The following is a 25,197-nucleotide window of genomic DNA, read 5'->3' as shown; positions in this document are numbered from 1 at the left end:
CATGGCACAAGTATATATATGTAACAAACCTGCACGTTATGCACATGTACCCTAGAACTTAAAGTATAATTAAAAATAAAATAAAATAAAATAAAAGCCCTGTTTTTCTAATTAAAAAAAAAGAATACAATGTACATGTAGATACATTCTTCAATTTTAGGTAGTTAATAAAAATAAGGGGGGAAAAACTCTAGAACTATCACTTTCAATTGTTTAACTGATAAGGTGAAACTTCATCTTGGAAAAATAAAATATTTCACAGGAGAGCATGTGCAGTGGTAGAAAGGTGCCATTGAAACGAGATATTTGGGTTAGAAGCCTCTCTCTACTATTTAATACCATTTTCACCTTTTGGCAAATTACTTGGCCTCTGTTTTCTCCAACGGAAAATGGGAATAATAATTGCTATGCTGCAGGGTTTTTGTAGGTGTCAATGAAATGATATGCCTGACACTGTAAAAGCACAGAGCCCGGTGCTTGGCTATTAGTAACTGTTTCATAAATGTTAATTCATTTCTCTGCCCAGTACATCACTAGGCAGATGTAGCAATTTTAAAATTCTAGTGTTACTTTAAATTCCTGAATGAAGGTAGAGGACTGAAAAGATATCATGGTATTCAAAAGTATGATCCATTGCTACTTAAGAATAGAGTTCAGAAAAGCTTGACAGATTCCTGTACTCTGAGGCAGCACCATAGCCAGTAATCTTTAGGATGGCTTTTGGTTTATTGCTCACAAATGCTTGCTTGGACAGGTCCCAGGAGATCTGGTAGACTGTAAGTCCAATAAGATTTCAAATCTTACTTTATAGCCGTGTTTTTCACCTTGACTGTGCATTGAAATCACCTGGATGCTTTGCAAAATAACAATGTCAGCATCCAACCTCCAGAAATACTGATTAAGTTGGTCTGGAGTGGAGCCCCAGGGTCACTGTTTGGTTATTGTTGTTGCTGTTTTTTTAAATGCCCCGGTTGATTCTTATGTGCAACTGTCTTAGGTAAACATAAAGCCCTGGTTCATATTATTTCTGTCTCGGTCTCTTTTATGACTGGAAGGTGACCAATGCTTGCTTCCTAATATTCTTTCCATGTGCAATATTAACACATTTGACTTGTACTAAGTTCCTGCAGTATTCCAATCCAAAATTGTAGTGGATACAATAAAATAAGTAGGATTAAAGAAGGCATCACATAGTTTAGTTTATCAGTTAGTTAAATGCTTACATCTGAGCCCACATTAGGAATTACATCTGTCATCTTATTTTAAATATTGACAGAATCTTTAATGATAGTGATGAATTATTGATTTATTGGTGTGATAATGGTATTTTAGTTATATTTTTAAGTTTTATTTGTGATAACTATATGTATTTGTGGCGTGAGTGTGATGTTTCGGTGTAATGTTTCATTGTGTAATGATCAAATCAGGTTACTTAACGTATCCATAACCTCGAACATTTATAATTTCTCTGTGGTGAGAACATTTAAAATTCTCTTTCACTATTTTGAAATATATAGTACAATATTGTTAACTTTGTTCATCTTACTATGCAGTAGAACACTAGAACTTATTACTCCTTTTAATTGATGAATAGACAGTTTTGGATCAAGAATAATATTGAAAGTGATAGAATTTATGAAGTAATTTAATTTGTATCCAAATATATTTTGAAATTGAATATATTGCTTCCAAATAATTTATTACAATGTTAAGATATTTGTAAATTTCTAGAATTTAAAAAAATATATATTCTTAGGAAAGAAAATGCTAATCGTCCAAAATGGTTGCTTTACCTTTCTTTTAATCAAGAAATATATTCACTTTAAATGGAAAAATTGCAACCTTCAGTTTAAAATCATCTTTTTTATTGAGCATGTTTAAAAAATTTTGTGGGTACATGCTAGATGTATCTATTAATTTTTATTTGTTAATTGAAACTAAACTCTACAAATGCCAGAAACTATCAGAATGATATCTTTGTCAGTATAACCAAAAAATATATGCTGTATCTCTACAATCTGTTTTATATCATCCATTTATTTTTCTTGATCCATATTTTTTTACCTGCAGGCGATTTGACAGATCTGTTGAAAAATGGCGGCGTTTTCATTATGATATAAAGATATTTAATCAGTGGCTAACAGAAGCTGAACAGTTCCTCAGAAAGACGCAAATTCCTGAGAATTGGGAACATGCTAAATACAAATGGTATCTTAAGGTAAGTTTTTGATTTTTTTTTTTCTAAATTGTATTTATCTTCATCACATCTGGACTGTTTAATTTCTTTAAGTTCAGGTTGTGAAGGATGATGGAAATGACTACTTTTGACTTTTGTTGTCATCATTATACATACTAGAAAGAAAAATACAATGATAATATTAGAGAAATGTGCTATGGACTTTTTGTGTGCGGATGAGAGCGTTTGCCTGGACAGAACTGGTTTATCTGATAAACTGCAAAAAATAATTGAATCTGTGACAAAAGGGAGCATCGTCTTAACAGCAAGGTGTTTTGTGGCTTTGGGGCAGTGTGTATTTTTGCCTTATGTTGGAACCGTTCCAGAAGGAGAACTTATGGCATACTTAGCTATAATGAAATTGCTAGAAATATCCATCATGATAAAATTACAGTTCTGTTTCCCTAAAGACAATTTGTAGTGATACTGCAATATTTCTATATATTCTATTGACAAAATGCCTTTTGAAATAGTCCAGAGGCCAAAACAATGCAGAGTTAATTGGTGGTACTTATTGACTTTTTTATGGTTTATGTTAATAGAGAAGCAACATATGGATGATAAGCAGTGTATAGTTTAATTTCAACTTGTTGTGTCCTTTGAATATGCAGGTAAAGATAGATTAGATTGTCGAGGATATAATTTGGTTCCTAAAATATATAGTTTAGGCATAAGAAACATTGTGTTTATTACACAAAGGCTTAATTATGTTTGCATCTTTTTTTAGCTCAAATTGTTCATGTTGCAGTAGTCAATCAAGTGGATTTGAATTGTAGCCAATTTTTAATGCCAGAAAATACTGATTAAGACAGATGAGGGCAAAAAACACTCAGTAGTTTATTAAATAGTTTAGATATTTCAAAATGCTGGATTCACAAAAGCAGTATCACATTTGATTTTACAGTCTTCATTCTCAAATATGTTTCTATAGTGAATATGTCTTTTGATATTAAGGAGTTCAGCATTTAAACGCCTATGTATATGATAAGCTATTTAAACACAGAAAATGAATATTTTTAAAATCTTGTGTAATCATATATATATCAATCAAAGTTGTATGCACCCCAGCATTGGCATTTGTATAGAGAGGAAATATATGGATTCCCAATCTGCTTTAATATAGAAGATACATTTTAAAAATAGCACTGAAGTGAATTTTGGGCTAATGCAGCATAATGGGGTCTCTGCCTGAGAGGCAGAAATATATTAGAGTTATATAAAATGTTTTGGGGGAGATATAGAAACCACTTGCCATTTTCAATGATATCCAACCCACGGTAGTTATCTATTTTAATTTATATTTTATTATAAAATTAGTACTTATTGTGAAAAAAATCAAGCAACATAGAAATGTATAAAAGAAGTACTCTTTGGAGGATAGTTATTCAGTATGGATTTTGGTACATATTTCAGGTTGGGTTTCTTGGAAAGCCATTGTAAAATGGAGATTTGTATGTAGAAGGTTTATTAGGGAGTACTTTTATGATCAGGCAATTTGTTTTGACGTAACTTGGTGTAATCCCCAGTTTTCTTCATGTTCCTTGTTCTTGAAGTCAGTTAAGCTCTTGAATCTGTGTATTTAACATTTCATCAAATTTAGAAAGCTTTCAGCCATTTTTTTAAAAAAAATGGGATTCCAGTTGTACATTTATTAGGCTCCTGAAAGCTGCCCCCACTACTCACTGATGTTATGTTCATTTTCTTTTTAGTCTCTTTTCTCTGTAATTCATTTTATATAATCTCTATTGTCAAAAAGACTCATCTTTTTCAAAGTCTAATCTATGGCTAATCCCATGTAGTATATATTTTTAACATCAGATATTTTCATCTCTTAGAAGTATAATTTGGGTCTTTTTTATTTCTTCCATGTGTCTACTCAACATGTTCAGTCTTTCCTCTACTTTCTTGATTATATGGAATACAGATATAATAACTGTTAGAATATTCTTCTCTACTAATTTTATCATCTGTGTCTATTCTGGGTTAATTTAAATGGATGTATTTTTCTCCTCATTAAGGGTGTTATTTTACTGCTTCTTTGGATGACTGGTAATTTTTGATTATATGCCAGACATTGTGAATTTTAACTTATTGAGTGCTTGATACTTCAAATAAATTCAAATATATTGAAATAAATATTCTTAACCCTTGTTCTGGAACCCAGTTAATTTACTTGGAAACAATTGATCTTTGGATAATCTTCTTTTTATGCTTTGTTAGTTATGACCAGAACAGTGTAAGTTTAGGGCTACTTTTTCCCCACTGCTGAGGCAAAACCCTTCTGAGTACTCTCTTTGATGCCCTGTGAATGATAAAATTTTTCACTGGGGCTTGTGGGAGCAGGTGGTATTCTTAGCCACATGTGAGCTCTGGTGATTGTTCCCTTTAATTCTCTTCTGTAGTTCTTTCCTTAGCTTTGAGTGGTTTTCTCACGTACATAAACTGATCAAGACTCAGCTGAATGTCCTCTGCATATGTATCACCTCTCTGGTATTTTGCCCTGTGATCACTAGTCAACCTTGGGCTGCTGAAACTCTCAGCTTCATCTTTTAACAAAAGCCTCCTGGCAGGGACCACTGTCCTTCAATGTCTGATGTTCAATATGTTGAAAACCATTGTAGCATATGTTTTTTTTTTTTTCTTTTTTTAAGTGTTTCAGCCAGGAGGTTAAGTACAGCCTCTTTTACTCCAACTTGGAAACAAGTCCGAAACAATTTTGATGTAATTTGATCTTTTAATACATTAACGTTACACAATTTTGTGAATATATCATAACTTTAAGTTTCCACAGACTGTCTAATGGTCCTCATTTCTTGACAATGTGGTTTAGTTGCAATTTATGAACATTTTATCAAAACTTTTCCCCTCAATTGGATAATTTTTTTTTTTTTTTTTTTTTTTTTTTTTTTTTTTTTAGATGGAGATTTGCTCTTGTCGCCCCAGGCTGGAGTGCAGTGGCAGGATCTCAGCTCACTGCAGCTTCTGCCTCCAGGCTTCAAGCGATTCTCCTGCCTCGGCCTCCCGAGTAGCTAGGATTACAGGTGCCCACCACCACGCCTGGCTAATTTTTGTATTTTTAGTAGAGACGAGGTTTCACCATGTTGGTCAGGCTGGTCTAGATCTCCGACCTCAGGTGATCTGCCCATCTCAACCTCCCAAAGTGCTGGAATTACAGACGTGAGCCACCATGCCCGGCCAATTGGATAATTTTAAAAAAGACTATTTTATTTAGTCTATTTTTTTCTCAATCTGTAGATGAAATAAGAAAAATCATTATAGATGTCCAAGGAAAAATTCTTTCAGAAAAGAGCTGTGAATGACATCACAAATCCCCCAAACAGTTAAGGTATTTCTTTACTGGTTATTTTATGTCCAAAATCATGCATATGAACATGTGCACACACACATGCACACACATGAATACATATACACGTACATAATATACCTTAGGTTATCTTTCCATTCTGAGTAATTATCTTAAAATGGGTAAAATAAACCCTGTAAGATACCTTCATCGATAAGGCAAATCAAAGCTTTGGTAATTTCAGCTATCTTGACCATTGTTGATTGACTAATAATGAATAGGAGAATGAGTTTAAATATTTACTATGAAATTATTTTAGAAAACAGGGTGTAGACAGTGGCTGTTAGCAGACAATTCTTTGGCATGAGCCAGTAATGGTTACTGTGAAAAAAAATGAACCAAGCAGCCCGTATTTTAAACACACGAAGAAACACGTTGGAGTTTGAAGCCTCATATGTACAATTTTCCGTAAAGAAATAATTTTTAGATATGAAATACAACATAGGGATATGTTATAAACTTGTCCCTATATATTTTGATCAACTTGCATCTTTTCTTTTTCACTTTAAAAAAGAGAATTCAGTGCTTTAACTGAGGCTTAGTGTTGTCATTCAAAATGTACTGACTGCCAATAGCAGCAGAAAGATAATCTGGTTCCATGCAACTCTTTTTTTTTTTCCTTTGTCACGAGTAAAAGACAAAATTAAATATATGAATTAGTGCTTTTTGAAGATATTCCGAAGCAATATACCATGCCACTATGGAGAACCTCTCTAAAAATATCACATTTTGTTTTCTGAGAAAAATATCAATCATGTTATATGCCACTCAAATTGGTTTATTAATAAATTCATTGAATGATATCAGTATCTCTTAATGCATTCACTAAACAAGCAGTAATTGAGTGCATATACAAAGTTTTATCATCCACCAAAATAGTGATAATCCACATTAGGCTCTAATAGAAGTTTAGAAGAGGGGTTAAGAGGTTAAATGCTGGACTCAGAAAGATTGGATTCAAATCCCACGTCCTTTAGCTTAATAGTTGTAGAATCTTGTGAAAATATCTTAATTCTTTTCATGTCTCTGAAATCTCTTCTCTAAAATGGAAATATAAATGAGATGTCTATAAAGCCACTTGGAATAGCATTTTTCACAAAATAATTGCTCATTAAATGTAAGCCCCTATTGTATCTAATCACTCTTTATAAGTGATTAGTTCATTTCAATACAAACTAAAACTTATTTACTGAATTATTGTCTCTAAACATCCACAATGCAGAAAAACCAACCTGGAAATTTCATAAAACCTTATTTTTATGTAGTAGAATTTCTTCTCAAAGCATAGCTCTTGGTTTAGGAATTGAGGAAAATTCCAATTCAGCCAAATGCATCTGTTTCAGATAGCTGACACTTCTGCCTACTCATTTCCTAACTAACAAGAAGAAATGTTAATGGGAGTTTTCAAAGGAAAAGCTGAACACCATGAAGGAAAGTGACACAAATAATGTTAGCTCATATAGTGACAGGGTGAATTTGTGTGCTTTCAAGTACCTTCAGTGAAAATAGGAAAGCAGAAATTATAAAATGCCCTAACATTTAAATCTAGCATGTTCTTGTAGACTAGGAAAAAATAAGTTTTAAAACATGGACTATAATCGAATGAGATGGAAAATGTTTGTAGTTGCCAGTAGAAACAATAACAATTAGCATTAGATTGAGTATTTAAACCAGCTGAATATTTTTATTAATGGAAATGGCATCTGTTTTGTGAAATAATGCTGCTGAATGAACCATATTAAAAATGACCAGTGTTTCCTAAAGAACGTTGTCACAGACATACAAGCATGAGACCCTAAAATCTTAAGGTATTCCCTCTGAAATCGTCTTTAACACATTAACAGTAGTGGTATTGTTTAGATAAAGTTTTTTAGGCTTTGAATCAACAAATGTTAAGTAAACATGGGGAGCGCAACACCAGCGTGTTATTTTGACATGAATAAACTACTGTTTTTAGGAAAAAAAAAAATACTGTCTTGTTAAGGTTAAGCTCATTGGTTTTCTGGTATCTTTTGCAATGTTATTGTGTTTTACTGCTCCATAACATATGTTATATGGTAAATGTGCAATATATTTATATATGTTGCTGTAAAGAAATGTAACAAAAAACTGTTTACTTTGTGATATAGCAGTAAAAATGTATTCATTGTCATTGAGAATACAGAAGTAAATATGGATTACATATGTCATATTTTAATGTACACATGGTCCCACCATCAAATGTTGAAAAACTTCTGAAGTATTATTTTATTTAAGAAAAATACACTCCCTTTTCTCAAATGTGAAATGTTCAGAGAGAATGGAAAATTACATATAAAGCATGTAGTTATAGCTTGGGGACCCTGCTGTGATCTCTCAGATGAAGAACAAAAAGGAGAAAGAAAGAGCACACTGGTGCTTTGGAGTTGAGGAGGGAAGGCAGAAAAAAAAAAAAGAGTACAGAAATGTCAAAGACAAGTTTAGCTGCTCTTCAGCTCTCCCTTTAGCTGCTCTTCAGCTCTGCCTTACCATGGTTATTACTGATTGAAGAAAATTCTAAAGCACGTTTTAAAGGACCCAATTCTGAAGAGTTTAGATTCACAGAGCACAATGGAGTTGAAGCGACTCCTGCTCAAAAGTCTGAGACAAGCAAGTCCAAGAAAAGACTTCCTCCTCTTAATGGAAATACCCAGATTTTCTCATTCTTCCCACCTTGCTTTCAGCACTCGCAGCCCGGAAAGCCCTTATATAACAGGTACTGCGCTGAAAGGTCATTGACTTGTACAAAAATGATGAGTGCTGAATAGATGTGCATAGGTCACTGACAGTATCTGCTACAGAGAATGAGTTTTCGTATTTTTATTAGGACACACCTGCTTGACAATCTACTGCCTCAAAGAACTCGATAGCAGATAAGTGAATTTATATTAATACAGATTGAATTAAAGGATATCTAGAAGAAGGCATATCATGTAAAAAAAAAATCAGATACAAGTATATTTTCTGTATAGTCAGTTTTTACAGTGTTGATTTCACCAGCTGGCTGCTGAGTTTGATGGCTTCTTAACAGTCGCACTGCTGAGATTCAAATGCTGATAGAAACTTTGATGGAAAAATCACTTGAGTAAATATTTCTACCATCTGTTGCCCTTCACTGGGACCCTAATGTTAACAATAATTCATACCATTGCTTGTCCTTTATATTTCCTCAGCAGTAATAAAATTTCATAAGATTTTGTTTTGTGGTCACAAAGCTATCCCGGTTTCTGTAACTAGAAGACATACACGAGCATAAGGGAATCAGCGGGAAAATTTACTGCTAAGAGAATTTGTCTCTAGTCACTTACTTTAAGGTTGCAGCAATGTATAAGTGTGGGAATACATTTTTAAATGAGCTTTTCAAAGTTATTAGCTGGTGGTGACATGAGAGTTAAGTCTCTTAATACAGTTAAACAGTTGGGCACTTCATCCTTGTGTAAATATTGTTACCCTTTTATTGCTGCTTAGAAACTCTTCTGCAACTTTTTGGCTCCTATACATCTTTTCCGAAGTAGTAAATAACAGATTTACTGGGAGTGTGGTACCAGGCAGAAATTCAGAGAGGGGCTTTAAATCCTTGCCCATCAAGTGTATCTTTCAGAAATAAGTATATTAAAATAATTGGATAATTTCAATGGCTTGTTATTAGAGTTCTGTTGTCCAGCATGTTGTGTTTAAGAAGATGACAGATTTTTAAACATTATTGGAAAGAAGTGAGAACAAAAAACATAACTTACTTTAATAACTACAGTAGTAAAGAACTGCTTAAAATGCATGATAAATATGTCATCCCTAAGAGATTCCCATTCTTAGATCATGAAATTATCAAGAGAGTAAGAGCCTACAAAAAAATGAGAAGAATGCTGACTGCAAATTCCAAACTGAAAAAAAAAAAAAAAAAACTGCTCACATCATTATGGAAGCAATGAGAAGCAGAAATTGTCATTTAATGAAATATAAGATTAAAGTTAATAGAAGTAATTTTCATGAAATAATTCTTTGCAAAGAGAATGTTCCAACTATATTGATCTTGGTGTTTTCTTCTCACATACCTTCTTACTATTCCCTCGAATGCTTGTTTCTACCTTTAAATTTGCTTTTCCCTCTACCAGAGGGCTCTACCCTATCTCTGGTTTCTCACCATGTCCCAATCTACTCCCTTTCAGAATTTTTGTACACTTCCCTTTATATATATTTGTGCTCTAATTTTATATTCACAGATATGCCTTTTGTAACTCCCCCATCTTAAAGAAAACACACACATGCACACACATGCACACACACAAAACTGAACTCTTTCTGGGAGATCTGCTTAACCTTCTTCATAACACTCACTTGCTGAAACTGTAGTATGTGTTTTCATGTTTATTACCTATCTTTTCCATTAGAATGAAAATGTTTTGGTACTTGGTCTTGCTTGATCACCAATATACCTCAGGACATAGAAAAATTGATTGATATATTGAAAATGTAATGTTCAGTAGAATGAATAAATACATAAATTTAAAAACCATACTTATATTACCTGAGACAAATGATCCCCAAGTTTGTCCTTCTTGCTTTTCATAGCCAAAACATTCTCTCTTATACTGAGCTTCCTTCACCTTTTCTGTGTACAGAGCACTTAAAATTTTCACATTGTCTGGTACTTTAACAATATGATGGTGCCATTCTCTTACCCATTGGAATATGTGTTAAATACCAGAACCCATGTAACAAACATATATTGTGTTCCTACTGTGTGCAAAGCAGATACTGCTTGCTGCTAGGAATACAGAGCTGACTAAGAGCCTCTTTTCTCTTTATGAGCTCACAGTCTCATGAATTCAACATCTTAAGGCACAACATCTAAAGCAAAGTACAGTAATAAACACTCCAGAAAGTACTGGATCTGGCCTAGGACAAATGGTGGGTTGTTTTTGCAGCTGTTATTTTTCCTGCCCCCTAATTGACAGTCCTCCATTACACCTCTGGGATACCTAGTCTCACTTGGGGAAACCTGACTTTGGGAATCAGAGGCAGTCTCTGTTGCTTATAAATGAGGAACTCTAATGGATACATACTGTCATTAGAGAAACTCTGCTTCTAGCCTGGCTCCTTTTGTAAAGAAGGTTGAGTCCCCTTGGAGAGTCTGCAGAACATAACCATTTGCATGTAATGAACAGTTTGTAATACTTTGAGATTGATGTGCAATTTCTATTTGACAAGAGAAAAACAATTAGGATCAACTGTGGTCATATATCCTAGAATACCAATGTTGTTTCCACACTCTAAGTGTTGTTGGATCATTATATGAGATTCATAATTTTGTCCTGTTGTACCCACGTTTGCATTACCATTCAGTCTTAATTTATTATACTGTATTAAAAGTTTTTTTTGGTAATTTGTTCTTATTGCTACTCAGACATTAAAATGTCTGCAGGCTGTGAAAATGAATAAATTTAATGTGGCAGCATAGTTCTCAAAATCCTGGCTTTACAACTAATAGTACAGGCTTATATTGTATTGTAAATCCTAGTTAACGTGGATTTATTTGAAAATCCAATTTTACTGCTAATTTTAAATAACACATTTTCATACATTTTATCCTTGAATTTCTATTTTTTTAATAATTTATGGCTATTGTATGTATTTACAGAAGGACAATGCATGTACTTTTAAATGCTAATAATGGATTGCTGAAATAAGTGTAACTTTAAAACAATGCAATTGTTAAAAAATAAACTGTGCAGTCTGGTTTAATGGAGGCTTATGAATATATGATTAAGATATATGTTATATTAAGTAAATTCATTCAACTGGTAGTTCATAGGAACTTTCAAATTTAATCTCATAACCAGCGCTATCCTTCAAAGAATGGTCAGGACAATTTAACCAGTACGTGACCACTCAAGATAATTTCATTGAAAAGTGGCTGAACTATTGAAATCTTTTATAGTCTCCTTGGGATATCATTAAGAGTAGAAATTTTGAAATAAAATTATAATGATGTTCAGAAAAGAAGATAAGTAGGTAACTCTCTTAATACATTTTGCGCTGCTGTAACAAAGTACCTAAGACTAGGTAATAATTTATAATGAACAAACACGTATTGGCTCACAGTTCTGGAGACTAGGAGGTCTAACATCAAGGTGTCAGCCTCTGGCAAGGGCCTACTTGATATGTCATCACATGATGGACGATTAGAGGGCAAGAAAGATCAAAAGTGGGCTGAACTCCCACTTTTATAAGGGAGCGACACCCAGTTGTGAGGGTGGAGCCCTCAATCCTAATCACCTCCTAAAGGTCCCACCCCTTAGTACTGTCACACTGGCAATTACATTTCAACATTAGTTTTGGAGGGAAAAACATTCAAACCATAGCAGTGATACTGACCACTACCACACAGGGCTTGGGAGGCTACCTAACTGTTGTACCCAAGAGATGAATCTTCTTATATGATTACCTTTATCTTTTATTTTATTTTATTAAAATACTTTAATTTTACACGTATATTTTTGTCTACCCACCAATTCCATGTCTGACCACTGCTACTACTACCATGTCCTAGCATAACATTCCATACGTACTTAAAACCAAGCAAAGGGTGGAGTTCTATCTTTAAAAACTAAACAGGCATTTTGGACAACACATTCTTGGCAATGGAATCTGGACAACATTTATCAAACATGGCAGGGAAAGTTCTCACTCTGCGTTATAAAAAAGACAGCCAGATATCAACTGTTACAGAAATGAAATCAGATGAAAAATTTTTAACAAATTGTCTAAACTATTTTCTTAAAGAGACTTCCTCCATTGCCAGAGATCTTGAATAGCCTCCTGGTCAGTCATCTGGAAGCAATTCTTCACATAATTGATGAATTGACTTCCACTTTAGGAAGAGAACCACCTTTTTCTATAGTTGCTTGCATTTTTGCTTTAATGTCTTCTACAGAACTAGGTCCTTTGGGTGTTTTAGGAGTTTTCTCCTGTTTTGAAGGATTCTTGTCCTTTAGATCTTGGTGTTGATGGTTTTGAGTCTTTTCCATTCTGATTTGACTTTTGTGCATTTTTGGCTGCAGTATCTCGTATAGATTTCTTCACTAGTGCTTTTTCTTCAGTTTCTTCATCATCAAAATCATCATCATCATCATCATCTTCATCAGCAGCAAGTTTTACTTTTTTTTCTGTGGAACCTTGCTACCACCTCCAGGGGCAGATTGCTTTCCAGATATACTTACGAGTTTCACATCCTCCTCCTCTTCATCTTCTGACTCTGTATCTTCCTCCACAGCTACTAAATGCTGTCCACTAACATGCACTGGCCCTGAACCACACTTCAACCATAAGACCACTGATGGTGTTATTTCAAAGCCCCCAAGGGAAACAGTTGACTGTACAGACATTTTCAAAGTTGCCAATGTTACTTTAATTGGACTGCCTTCGTAATTCATTGCCTCTGTTTCAACAATGTGCAATTCATCCTTTGCACCAGCCTCTAAACTGACCATTCTTAAAGATCACTGTTGCTCATTTTCATCATGATCCACCTAAAAGTGATCATCTTTGTTGGCCTTTAGTTCACAACCAAAAAGATAGTTCTGGGGCCTCAGGGGGCTCATGTCCATCAAATCGTCCATTGGATGCGGCACACACTTAGGTGGGAGAGAAGGCAGATGGAGATAAATGACCAGTGCTCAAGAGAACAGCCGTGCAGGATGGAATCACACCAGGAAGATTACCTTTATCTTAGAATACCTGAATATCTTGTGTACTTTGACACTTCTCTACATTTCACCTAACCTTTAAAATCAACACATTTATTCAGCAAACTTTTACTTTTGGAGCTGCTCTGTGTCAGACTCTGTGCTAGGTGCTCAGAGTGTTGAAATTGATATAATCCTAATCTATTCACAAAGAATCCAAGGTTTGCTGAAATTGATGGACATTTAAACAATTGAAACATTTAAGTGGTATAATTAGCAAATGGACATTTAAGCCATAAAAGTAGCATCTAATAGATATAATAAAGGTCAGTACACCATTGAGTGAGTCAGAGTAGAGGCAACCCAAAGAGTAACTAGCTAGAAGAATTGGGAAAGCTTCACAGAGAGGGCGATATGAAAATAAGTGGGAGAATTGTAAATCCATGAAAATGAGAAAACGTTGAAAAGTGATGGTGTCAGAAAAACTTGTGGTATGATAATGACAAGATGAGAGGAGCTCTTGGTAAGCGTGTGGATGCATGGGAAGAAGTGGCAAAAAATAATGCTGAGGACATTTTTTATTTTATTGTTGGTTTTGTTTTGGTTTATTTCATTTTGTAAATCTAGCCTGCTAGTGTTCGTTTTCCAAACTGTGAATCATAAACTCAATTTGTGGATCAACACCGGCCTTTGGTGAAACAAAATATAAAATATCAGCATTCATCACAAATAGATGTTTCGTAGATTTTTTAACTGTGAGTGGTCGTGTGTGTGCGTGTGTGTGTGTGAGAGAGAGAGAGAGAGAGAGAGAGAGAGAGAGACCGTTTGGATGTTTGTCACCTCCGAATCTCATATTGAAATGTGATTTCCAATGTTGGAGGCGGTGCCTGGTAGGTGTGATTGGATCATGTGGGTGGATCCTTCATGAATGGCTTAACATTATCCCTTTGGTGACAAGTTAGTTCATGCTAGATCTGGTTGTTTAAAAGAGTATGAGACTTCAACCCCCACCTCTTTCCTGCTCCCCTTTGCCTTCCACCATGGTTGTAAACTTCCTGAGGCCCATGTCACTTACATCACCAGAAGTAGATGCCAGTGGCGTGCTTCCTGTACAGCCTGAGAACCATAAGTCAAAAGAAAACCCCTTTTCTTTATAAAGTACCCAGTTTCAGGTATTTCTTTATAGCAATGCAAGAAGGGACTAATACAGTTGTATATGTATGTGTGTGTTGGGTTATTTCTTGTTGAGTGTCACAAGGTTGTAATACGGTGAGTGTAAGGAAGCATAAGTTTTAGAAAATTAAGAAGCCAGTCCAGAAAATTAATACTTTTGGAAAACAGTACAAATTCAACTTTACAAAAATATGCATAGAAAGATGTAATACAAGATTTATTTAATTACAATAATTTTTAAAGTTGGTTAGTGCCTTGCTTTTGCATGCTGTTTTAAAAATTACCGTGAATATGACTTCATGTGATTTTCAAATACTCCCAGCAAGATAGGTAGAAAAGGTATTCTTAGAACTCTTATAAAAAAATTTTGGAAAGTTTAAATGCTTTATCCCAAATCATAAAGCTAATATATGAAGACTCTGGGATTAAACACCATATTTTTTTACTGTTCATCAGCTAGAAGTTAGAAATGTTAAGCCAGAAACATTAAGTCAGTGCTCTGCCTAATAAGTATTGAGGAAACTAATAAAAGGAATAATACCACTGACTACAGGACAAGGTTTTCCTAAGAGACCTTAAAAATATTAAGTGATTAAGATGAAACTTCTTTTGTTCATAAAATGTTATTTAGTTATGAGTAGAACTCTAATTAAACTTATGTTGCCATCAGTAAAGTTGAGATGTAACATATTCATTAATATAAGTATAATTTGACCCATAGTGTATTAAAAGAAGGATGTTAAAAGGAGTTGTTGTTATTAGAGATGATGTTAGGGTTGTTGATGATAATAACAGTAGTCATAACAAGGCACTTTATAATTTAAGAAGTGCCTTCAATTACATTGTTACTCTTATGTTAATCTCCTTTTGATATACAGATTTGGAGGATTCTATATCACTACCAGACATAGGTTACTGAGGTGATGGAAGAATTTAGCAAGCAGCTTTCAAATGGAGGACATGAGCATTGGATTGTGTATAGAAAGGGCTGATGTTCTCTAAGAAAGCCTCTTGGTTTCCACAGGGCAGAATCCCTTTGAAGATCATAGCCAGGGATTTAGTAATTGCCTCCCTTTCAGAATACCCTCAACAGAAAACCCCACCATAAGACATGGTTACCTACAGGCAAAACTACTTTTCCTTAAAATTACTGTTCCATGAATAGAATATCAGCCTTCTATGGCTCATTCAACATAGTTTTCTTAAGTTTCAGGATGGTGCTGCAGACCAGGAGTTTCAACATTGAGGAAAACAATACTACTTGGGCAGTGCCTACCTCAGTCAGGGAGGCAGATGCTTACCTTCATGTGAGGGAATAAGCAATCAATCATATTTCCAACACTCAAGGAAGCCAGTCTAGTGCAGGGAGAGATAGATACATAAACCTCAAAGTTATGGTATAGCATAATAGTTTTAAAATTCCATAATAACTGCATTTAAAAAGTTTTATAGAAACAGAAGAGATGGTGACCTCAGTCTGGAAAAACCAGCTTGGAGAATGGCAATCAATATTAAGTGGCAAAAGGTTTGGGAACCCAGGCCCCCAGATGGAGGGTGATAGCGTGGGCTAGACAGGTAGGTTGGGAACACTTTGCAAAGGACATTACACGGTACACAGACAAGTCTGTGTTTTAGTCTATAAACCACAGTTGCAGAATGTGTTTGAGCAAAGCCATGTGGGGATGAGATTTGCACTTTTCAAGATTTAAGTTTGTTTAGGAATACTTATGGTTTGCTGTATACTTCCTAGGTTTTTACATTATAATTATGGTTAGAACTTTAAAGGAAAACTGCAGTTTAACATACTTGAAAGAGTGCAACTTCAAGTCATGATTGGAGACAGATATTTAACAGATTTGGTGATCCTATGATGCTTATTTTCTTCTCAGACATTCCACATGACAACCATTTTTAAATGGTTTATTTCAATTTTAGCATCCATCTGATGGTGTTGTATATGTTTTCTGCTTGAAAATAAAGCAGTGAGCCAGGCACGGTGGCTCACGCCTATAATCCCAGCACTTTGGGAGGCTGAGGCAGGCAGATCACGAGGTCAAGAGATCGAGACCATCCTGGTCAACATGGTGAAACCATGTCTCTACTAAAAATATGAAATTTAGCCAGGCATGGTAACGCATGCCTAGAGTCCCAACTACTTGGGAGGCTGTGGCAGGAGTATCGTTTGAACCTGAGAGACGGAGGTTGCAGTGAGCCAAGACTGTGTCACTGCACTCCAGCCTGGCAGCAGAGTGAGACTCTGTCTCAAAAAAAAAAAAAAAAAAAAAAAAAAAAAGAAAAAAGAAAAGAAAGCAGTGAATGTAATTAAGATGGATTTACTATGATCATAAAGTACTCAGGAGTCTTATTTTAAAAGACAGCATTACTCTAAAAATATAGGAAAGAATCTAATGCTGTTTTGCATATCATTCTCAGCTCTCTCAAAATCAGATATTAAGCTCTTGCTGACAAAGGAGACTATACTACACAGTGCTAGCCTGCATAAACTTTGAGAGGGTTGAGTTTTGCCAAGCAATTCTCTCAATATGTAAATTAAACAAATATTTGTTGACCTACTGTGTGACAAGTATTATTCCAGGAAATAGAGATCCAGCAGTGAAACAAGTATGGCTTCTTATTGAATTCCCAAAAAGGAAATAAAAGGATATATGTGTAATGATATCCCTGAGTTAAATTTACCTTTTGAAAATAAAAATTCTATCATAAGCTATTACTACCAACATTTTGATACTCATTCAGCAGTTTTCAGGGATTTGTACCTTTTGACTTATGAGAATTTGGAAGTCTAATCGTATCATTGCACTGGACTCTTAAACAGGTAAGCGGATGACTTTGCCTGTATCATTGTTGACTGTACTTACAATCAGAAAGGGGCACAGGACAGATGCCAGGGAATAAGAAGTGGGCAGCCCATACATGGAATGGTAAGAAAGAAGAACTACAGTGGATGTGGAAAGTTCCCTTCAGCATTTTCCCTAGACAATCTTTGGCTGTGTTTGCATGATCAATATTTCATTCATAGGATATTAAGCTCTTGATACAGTTCTCAAAACCCAAAATGAATTAAGAATTCTACTCTTTATTTACATTCAAATTCCAAAGAGTTAAGTAACTTTCCAGGAGGTAATCTAAATATGGCCTCCTGGTTGGGGGGGTTGAATTTGCATATAAATAGTTCTACCCTTAAAGGAAAACCACAGATGGTGGTAATGATATAGTCACTAATGTACATCTCCACAATGGTGGAACAAAATATCCATAGTTTTGCTTTCCCCAGTTGCTTTCCCCATGGTCAACTGCTGTCTGAAAATAGGTGAGTACAGTACAATAAGATATTTTAAGAGAGAAAAAGAAAGATCACATTTGCATGATTTTCATTATAATATATTGTTATAATTGTTCTATTTTTATTCATGATTTTTAATCTCTTCACTGTGCCAAATTTATAAATTAAAATGTATCTTAAGTACATATAGTTTATCTAGGGCTCAGTACTATCTGCAGTTTCAGACATCCACTGGGAGTCTTGGAATGTATCCCCTACAGATAAGGGGTGAACCACTGTGTCCTGTTTGTGTGAATGCTAAAGGTGTTGTGAGCTCATAACAGTATGACATTAACACTGAACTAATCCAGGATTTGTTAGTGAGAGAGATGTATTTGCAAGGAGTGAGACATGGTGCCTCATCCAAGCAGAGAAATAATTTTCAGATTTGCCTGACAATAAAAATCACAATGTGAGGTCTCTCTTTAGAGCTGCAATGTCCAATTCAGTGCTCACTAGTCACATAAGGTGCTGAGCTCTTAAAATGTGGCTAGTACTAATTGAGATGGGTACTGAGTATGACACACATGCCAGGGTTTGAATACTTAGAACCAAAAAGGAAGTAAACGCTCCTTTATTGCATGTTAAAATGATGGTTCTATTATATTTGATTAAATGCAATATATAATTGACCTACTTCATTTTGCTTTTAAAAATGTGGCTATTAGAAAATTTCAAATTATATAGGTGTGTGACTACATATGTTTTCACGTATGTAATTGATATGTTTCATGTATAATTGATACATGGTACATATGTGAGACATGTTACATAGCATGTACATATGCACACAACATATGTAACATGTTATATATGTATTGTTACATGTGATACATGTGTGATTGTTGTATTGCACACATGTGTAATATGAAATTACATGTAATTTCAAATTATATATATGTGTATTTTGAAAATTACAAATTGCATATATGTGTATTTTGAAAATTACAAATTACATATTTTGTTAGTATTGCTTTACAAAGTCAAACTTACCCTATTTAATACAGCATCATGACTTTTTTATAATTAGTAAACTTTGAGACTTTTATAGAAGAATAAATAATGCTTATTATGAAAACTGATTGGAAAAGTGAGCTGGAGCAGGGAGGTGAGGAGAAAGGACCAGAGATCACCTTTCTTTCCCAGCTCCGCTCTTCTCCCAACCTTTTTCCTTTCCGTTCTCTCATCCCAATTTGAAAGTGCAGAGTTCACAATCGGTGTGCTGATTTGGAAAACAGATGTGTAAACAGCCTTAAATTTTCTCCAGGCTTTTACAATGAAAATAAGTTCAGTATCAAAAGTAACAATAGAATCTGTGGGAAGGTGTAGGGGGCTATGTTTTTGAGGTAGAAACTATAGGTGCTCCCGGCCAAGCATGGTGGTTCAAGCCTATAATCCCAGCACTTTGGGAAGCTGAGGCGAGAGCATTGCTTGAGGCCAGAAGTTTGAGTCTAGCCTGGCCAACAGGGTGAAACCCCACCTCTACTAAAAATTAAAAAATTAAAAAAAATAAAAAAAAAAAAAAGAGCCTTGCGTGGTGGCGCTCGCCTATAGTCCCAGCTACTCAGGAGGTTGAGGAGGGAAGATTGCTTGAACCTGGGAGGCAGAGCTTGCAGTGAGCTGCAATAGCACCACAGGACTCCAACCTGGGTGACAGAGTAAGAAAAAAAAAAAAGAAAGAAAGTATAGGCACTCCTTATATGCAGCTGCTCACACCCCTCCCCTTCCCAAAAGTTTGCAAGGGGAAAAATGTGTGGAATTGGCAATATTTAGTGGCATGCAACTGTCAGTCATCAGACCGCACAATCTCACTTCTGCTAGTGGCTCAGCACCCGACAGCACTCAGTGAAAACTAACTCATTTCAAAGGTGAAAACAAGTGAGTTTGACCACCAGGGAGTATTGAAAACTGTCAGTGCTGAAGCAATGTGGAGGGTGTCCTGTAGTTTGCTCAAGTTGATATTTGTGGTCTAACCCCTAGCTGAACTACTAATTATTGATATCTGTCTTGATGGTGCCTGAGGAGAAAGGTTCTCAAAGGGAATCAATGTTCAAATTATAGTATGTATCTTGGCTGTGGAAGTTATTGAATTTTAGCCAATACTTGCTACTCTTTCATTTATAGTGTGAGAATGCAGTGTAATGAACCTAACTCTCACTGTCCTGACTTGCCTTTCTCATCGCATTCACAATAAGCACATGTCAATACGTATACACATTTCATATTTCTAAAGTTTACTTTATTTCCTTATTGTACATCACTGTGATGCTGATGGAAAAGGAAAACAGTATTGATTGTGAAACTGTTTTATCTTTAGTGGCTTAGGTTTTTTTGTATGATATGTAACATCGTGCATACATAAGGCAACATGAAGCTAAATAGATTTTCATATAGCATGTATTTTTTCCAATTAAATGTTTAATTTTTTCAGAGTATACTGGAGACGTTTTGAATAATAGAGAAAAGTACAAAGGAAATTCATAATCCCGCCACCTATCAGCAAAGTGAAATTTTATTAAGAAACATAATGTTCCTGTAAATCATAGTGAACACATGGTAGGTTTTATTTAACACAGTAATTGGAGAGCCGGTAGGAAGACAAAACTGGTTCAAAAGATAATACAAGAAACAAATGCTTCTATAATCAGTGAATTTTTAAAAAAGTATTCTGGAATAAGATTAGTGAATAAGATACTAAACTGGTTGATACCCTACCGCCTTTGGGGCTTTATCCTCTACTGGGTAAAAAGTCATTTACATCATATCAGTTTTCTAAAATTTGCATTTAACTTCATAGCGTTGTAACGTGTAGGCCCAAATTAATAGTAAACAGTAAGGGTTGCTTTACTTTGAAAATATTTAAGCTCTTCTGAGGGTGTGAGGAGTTTGTTAGAAAACAACGCTACCATTATGTTGAAACACACACAATCATCTTTGGTTTTACTTCTAAGTTTTGGATAATTTTTCTTAATAAAATTATCCATTTTCTTAATTTTCTTAACCTTCTAAATGTTTCTCCTAGGCACTTTTATTGATTTTTGGAATATAGTTGATATGTGCTGAATTTTTATCCAGTTTTAATTCTACTGAAAAATCTAAAAAATGTTCATCAACTACTATATTTCAAATGCATACAACCCGTTTCATGTTAAAGAGACTGTATGGGAAACACAGTCTCACACTCCCAGGACCTGGTATCGTTAAAGTCTTGACACTGTTAAAATTAAACAATGCCTTTTTTAAAATCAAAGGATACAAAAAGGGCTGTGTTGGTCAAAGGATACAAAATTTCATTTAGATAGGAGACATAAGTTCATGAGATATTTTGTACAACATAGTGACTATCATTAATAACAATGTATTATTGAAAATTACTAACAGAGTCGATTTTAAGTGTTCTCACCTCAAAAATTAGTATGTGAGGTAATACATATGTTAATTAGCTCATTTTAGCTATTCCACAATAGACGCATTTTTCAATACAACATGTTATATAATACATGATATATACAACTTATATTTGCCAATTCAAATAAGTAAAAATAAATGCAAATTATTTGAAAGAAATAACGTGAAAAACATCCACTTTTCATATGAAACCATGAGATATTTTCTGTTAAAAGATTAAATGCCCAATAAATTTTTGATGTTAATGGAAATAAAAATGTTTAATATTTAAATACATATTTGCATGCTATTGACCCCCCGAAGTTCACTGCTGGGCTAAGTGAACCAACTATATCTTAAGTCAAAAATGCTGAAATTCTTCCCCAAATCTCAAAGCTCATGAAAACGTAAACAGAAAATTTCCAAATAATTCTACAGGGAAAATAAGACATACTATTTGATCTGATTGCACAACAGGATGATTATGGTTAATAATAACTTAATTGTACATTTAAGAATAACTAAAGGAGTGAGATTGGATTGTTTGTAACACAGAGGTTAAATGCTTGAGAGGATAGATTCCCTATCATCCATAATGTGCTTATTTCACATTGCATTTCTGCATCAAAACATCTCATGTACCCTAAAAATATATACTCCTGTGTACCCACAAAATAAAAATAAAAAAACAGAGGAGCCCTAAGATAAGCTAATATTTAAGCTTATCATACTTATTAAGATAAGCAATACATACTAAAAGTAATAGCATTTAAAACTAGATGTTGGGAGAGGGTTCAAACTTGTTCATTAAAATTCAAAGTCACCTGTCTTGTGTTATCATGATCCTGAGAATATGTAAGTATGTGTATAGCTCATCTAAACCCTTTTTCTTTCAACGTGATCAATATATTGAACATCGGAGATATTTTATAAGAAACAACGAGGACAACTCAATCAGCACATATATATTAAATGTGGAATCTATAATGATTGTGAAGCCTGAAGCAAACTAAATATTCAGTAATAGGTTCTTTTGTCATGGTATATCCATTTGAATATATAACATAAATGCCTTACATTTGTTGAACTATTTATGGTTTATGTTGTTAGTGTGATGAAATGGCTTGCAAAAGTCAGAAACTCAGAACTTTAAGTTACAGGCTTACATCTGGAGCCTGGTTTTCTTTCTTTAAGGTAGAACCACCGTGAAGTAAAAATTTTTTTGTATCTGAAACAATAATGTAGAAGCTTAAAAGTATTATCCAAGTTGTCATACGCCTATTATTTCTTTACATTACTGAAGTGAAAGACAGCATTAATGGCTAAATGCCATACTTGGCTATAATTTATATTGTTTAGGACTGGAAATGTGCCTGAAATGTACATTTTTTTCCAAAATAGTTTATGTAATATTTGAAACCTGACAAGAACCCTAATGATTTCATGGAATACTGTCAAATATAAATGTGAAGTTTTAAAGACACAGGGATATACTCAGAATAAACACCCTAACCACAGGCTAACAGAAGAACTAGACTTGAGAAAATGAATGGGAAGATAGTAACAAATGACTTCTTTGGCAACCTTATACATGCTTAGCCTTATAGACTGTCTTATCAATGCTCCACAATCTATTTCCAGCAAGTATGGCATTTGGAACAGGACCACACAAGACAAACTACGAGTTCACATTACCCACAGCTGCACAGATAGAGGGAACAACGGAATACTCCCTTTCTTCTTAAAACAATAACTTCTCGTATATTTGTTTGAGTTCTTTGTAGATTCTGGATATTAGCCCTTTGTCAGATGAGTAGGTTGCAAAAATTTTCTCCCATTCTGTAGGTTGCCTGTTCACTCTGATGGTAGTTTCTTTTGCTGTGCAAAAGCTCTTTAGTTTAATTAGATCCCATTTGTCAATTTTGGCTTTTGCTGCCGTTGCTTTTGGTGTTTTAGACATGAAGTCCTTGCCCATGCCTATGTCCTGAATGGTACTACCTAGATTTTCTTCTAGGGTTTTTATGGTATTAGGTCTAACATTTAAGTCTCTAATCCATCTTGAATTAATCTTCGTATAAGGGGTAAGGAAAGGATCCAGTTTCAGCTTTCTACTTATGGCTAGCCAATTTTCCCAGCACCATTTATTAAATAGGGAATCCTTTCCCCATTTCTTGTTTTTCTCAGGTTTGTCAAAGATCAGATGGCTGTAGATGTGTGGTATTATTTCTGAGGACTCTGTTCTGTTCCATTGATCTATATCTCTGTTTTGGTACCAGTACCATGCTGTTTTGGTGACTGTAGCCTTGTAGTATAGTTTGAAGTCAGGTAGCGTGACGCCTCCAGTGGTGGGATTGTAAACTAGTTCAACCATTATGGAAAACAGTATGGCAATTCCTCAAGGATCTAGAACTAGATGTACCATATGACCCAGCCATCCCACTACTGGGTATATACCCAAAGGATTACAAATTATTCTACTACAAAGACACATGTACACGTATGTTTATTGCGGCACTAATCACAATAGCAAAGACTTGGAATCAACCCAAATGTCCATCTGTGACAGACTGGATTAAGAAAATGTGGCACATATACACCATGGAATACTATGCAGCCATAAAAAAGGATGAGTTTGCGTCCTTTGTAGGGACATGGATGCAGCTGGAAACCATCATTCTTAGCAAACTATCACAAGAAGAGAAAACCAAACACCGCATGTTCTCACTCATAGGTGGGAACTGAACAATGAGATCACTTGGACTCGGGAAGGGGAACATCACACACTGGGGCCTATCATGGGGAGGGGGGAGGGGGGAGGAGGGAGGGCTTGCATTGGGGAGTTATACAAGATATAAATGATGAATTGATGGGTGCTGACGAGTTGATGGGTGCAGCACACCAACATGGCATAAGTATACATATGTAACAAACCTGCACGTTATGCACATGTACCCTAGAACTTAAAGTATAATAAAAAAATAAATAAATAAATAAATAAAAGATTCAAAAAAAGAAAAAAAATAAAAAATAAAAAATAAAAATAAAAAAATAATAATAAAAAAAAAAAACCAATAACTTCTGTTGAAGTTCACCGGCTGCTTCTTTTCAGCTGTTTCTGCTAGCTCCTCCTCCGCCTCTTGACCTCTAAGGCAGTGGTCTTCAAAATTTCAAGACTGCTTTCTCATTGAAACAGAACTTGTAAGCACATTTCTTCCCAAAAATGTACATTTATTTGTAAATCATATATGAATATGACTAAACATGTAAACATATTCAAAAATAGAAATCAATAAATATAAGTGCAAACACAAGTAGAAGCATTAACAGTTTTTCTTTGTGTCCCAATGAGTTGTTCTCAATTCCCCAGAGGTATGTATGCCACTGTTTGAGACTATACCTTCAATCCTAGGGTTTCTGGTTTCGCTCTCTTCCTAGTTGATAGCATCCGTTTGTATGGACTTAAATGCCATCTTTAGTTGAATAACTCCTCTGTCTCTCCATCCCAGATTTCTCTTGATTCCAAACCTGCTTGTTCACCTGAGTATATCACACAATTCATTGGCTGCCATACATGCAGCTTTGATATTTTATTTAAAATCTTTCTTCTTCCCTAGCCCTCATCTATTTCACATTAGTATCTTCTTATCTACTTGATAGTTAAGCAGAGTCCACGTGATTCCATCATTTATCTCCCATTTTATGTCTAATATATAAGCAAGTAATGCAATGCAACTTCTGTCTCCAAAAATTTATTTTGAATTTGCCTTCTCTTCCTCTGCATCTCCCCCATCTTAGGCCAGGTCACTTCTGCCCTCTTGCCAGAATAGGTTACATTCTCTTACTATGGTTGTTATTCTCTTCCTGTTCAGTCCTACACCACAGCAAAATGGATCTTCTCAAAATGTCAGCTAGATAAAGGCATTTCTGGGCTTAAGGTCCTCATGGATTTATCTTATTAGGATGAACACCCAAGTCCTTATTATGGCTTTGA

The 25,197-nt window shown here is 34.8% G+C and overlaps 1 protein-coding gene and 1 pseudogene across 3 annotated transcripts in view; one reads left to right on the top strand and one right to left on the bottom strand.

Moving 5' to 3' along the window:
• Positions 1-25,197, top strand: part of DMD (dystrophin) — a 2,245,117-nt gene that overhangs the window by 1,046,810 nt on the left and 1,173,110 nt on the right. For all 3 annotated transcript variants that reach the window (XM_030933724.1, XM_030933725.1, XM_030933726.1), the window contains one exon: positions 2,071-2,218. In XM_030933724.1, the coding sequence (XP_030789584.1) occupies positions 2,071-2,218 (148 nt within the window). The remainder of the gene's footprint in view (positions 1-2,070; positions 2,219-25,197) is intronic.
• LOC104655799 lies at positions 12,396-13,237 on the bottom strand (annotated as a pseudogene).

The sequence above is a fragment of the Rhinopithecus roxellana genome, chromosome 7, assembly GCF_007565055.1.
Source record: "Rhinopithecus roxellana isolate Shanxi Qingling chromosome 7, ASM756505v1, whole genome shotgun sequence".
Lineage (NCBI taxonomy): Eukaryota > Metazoa > Chordata > Mammalia > Primates > Cercopithecidae > Rhinopithecus > Rhinopithecus roxellana.
Note: the sequence above shows the minus strand (reverse complement) of the source record. Positions and strands in the feature narration are given on the sequence as shown.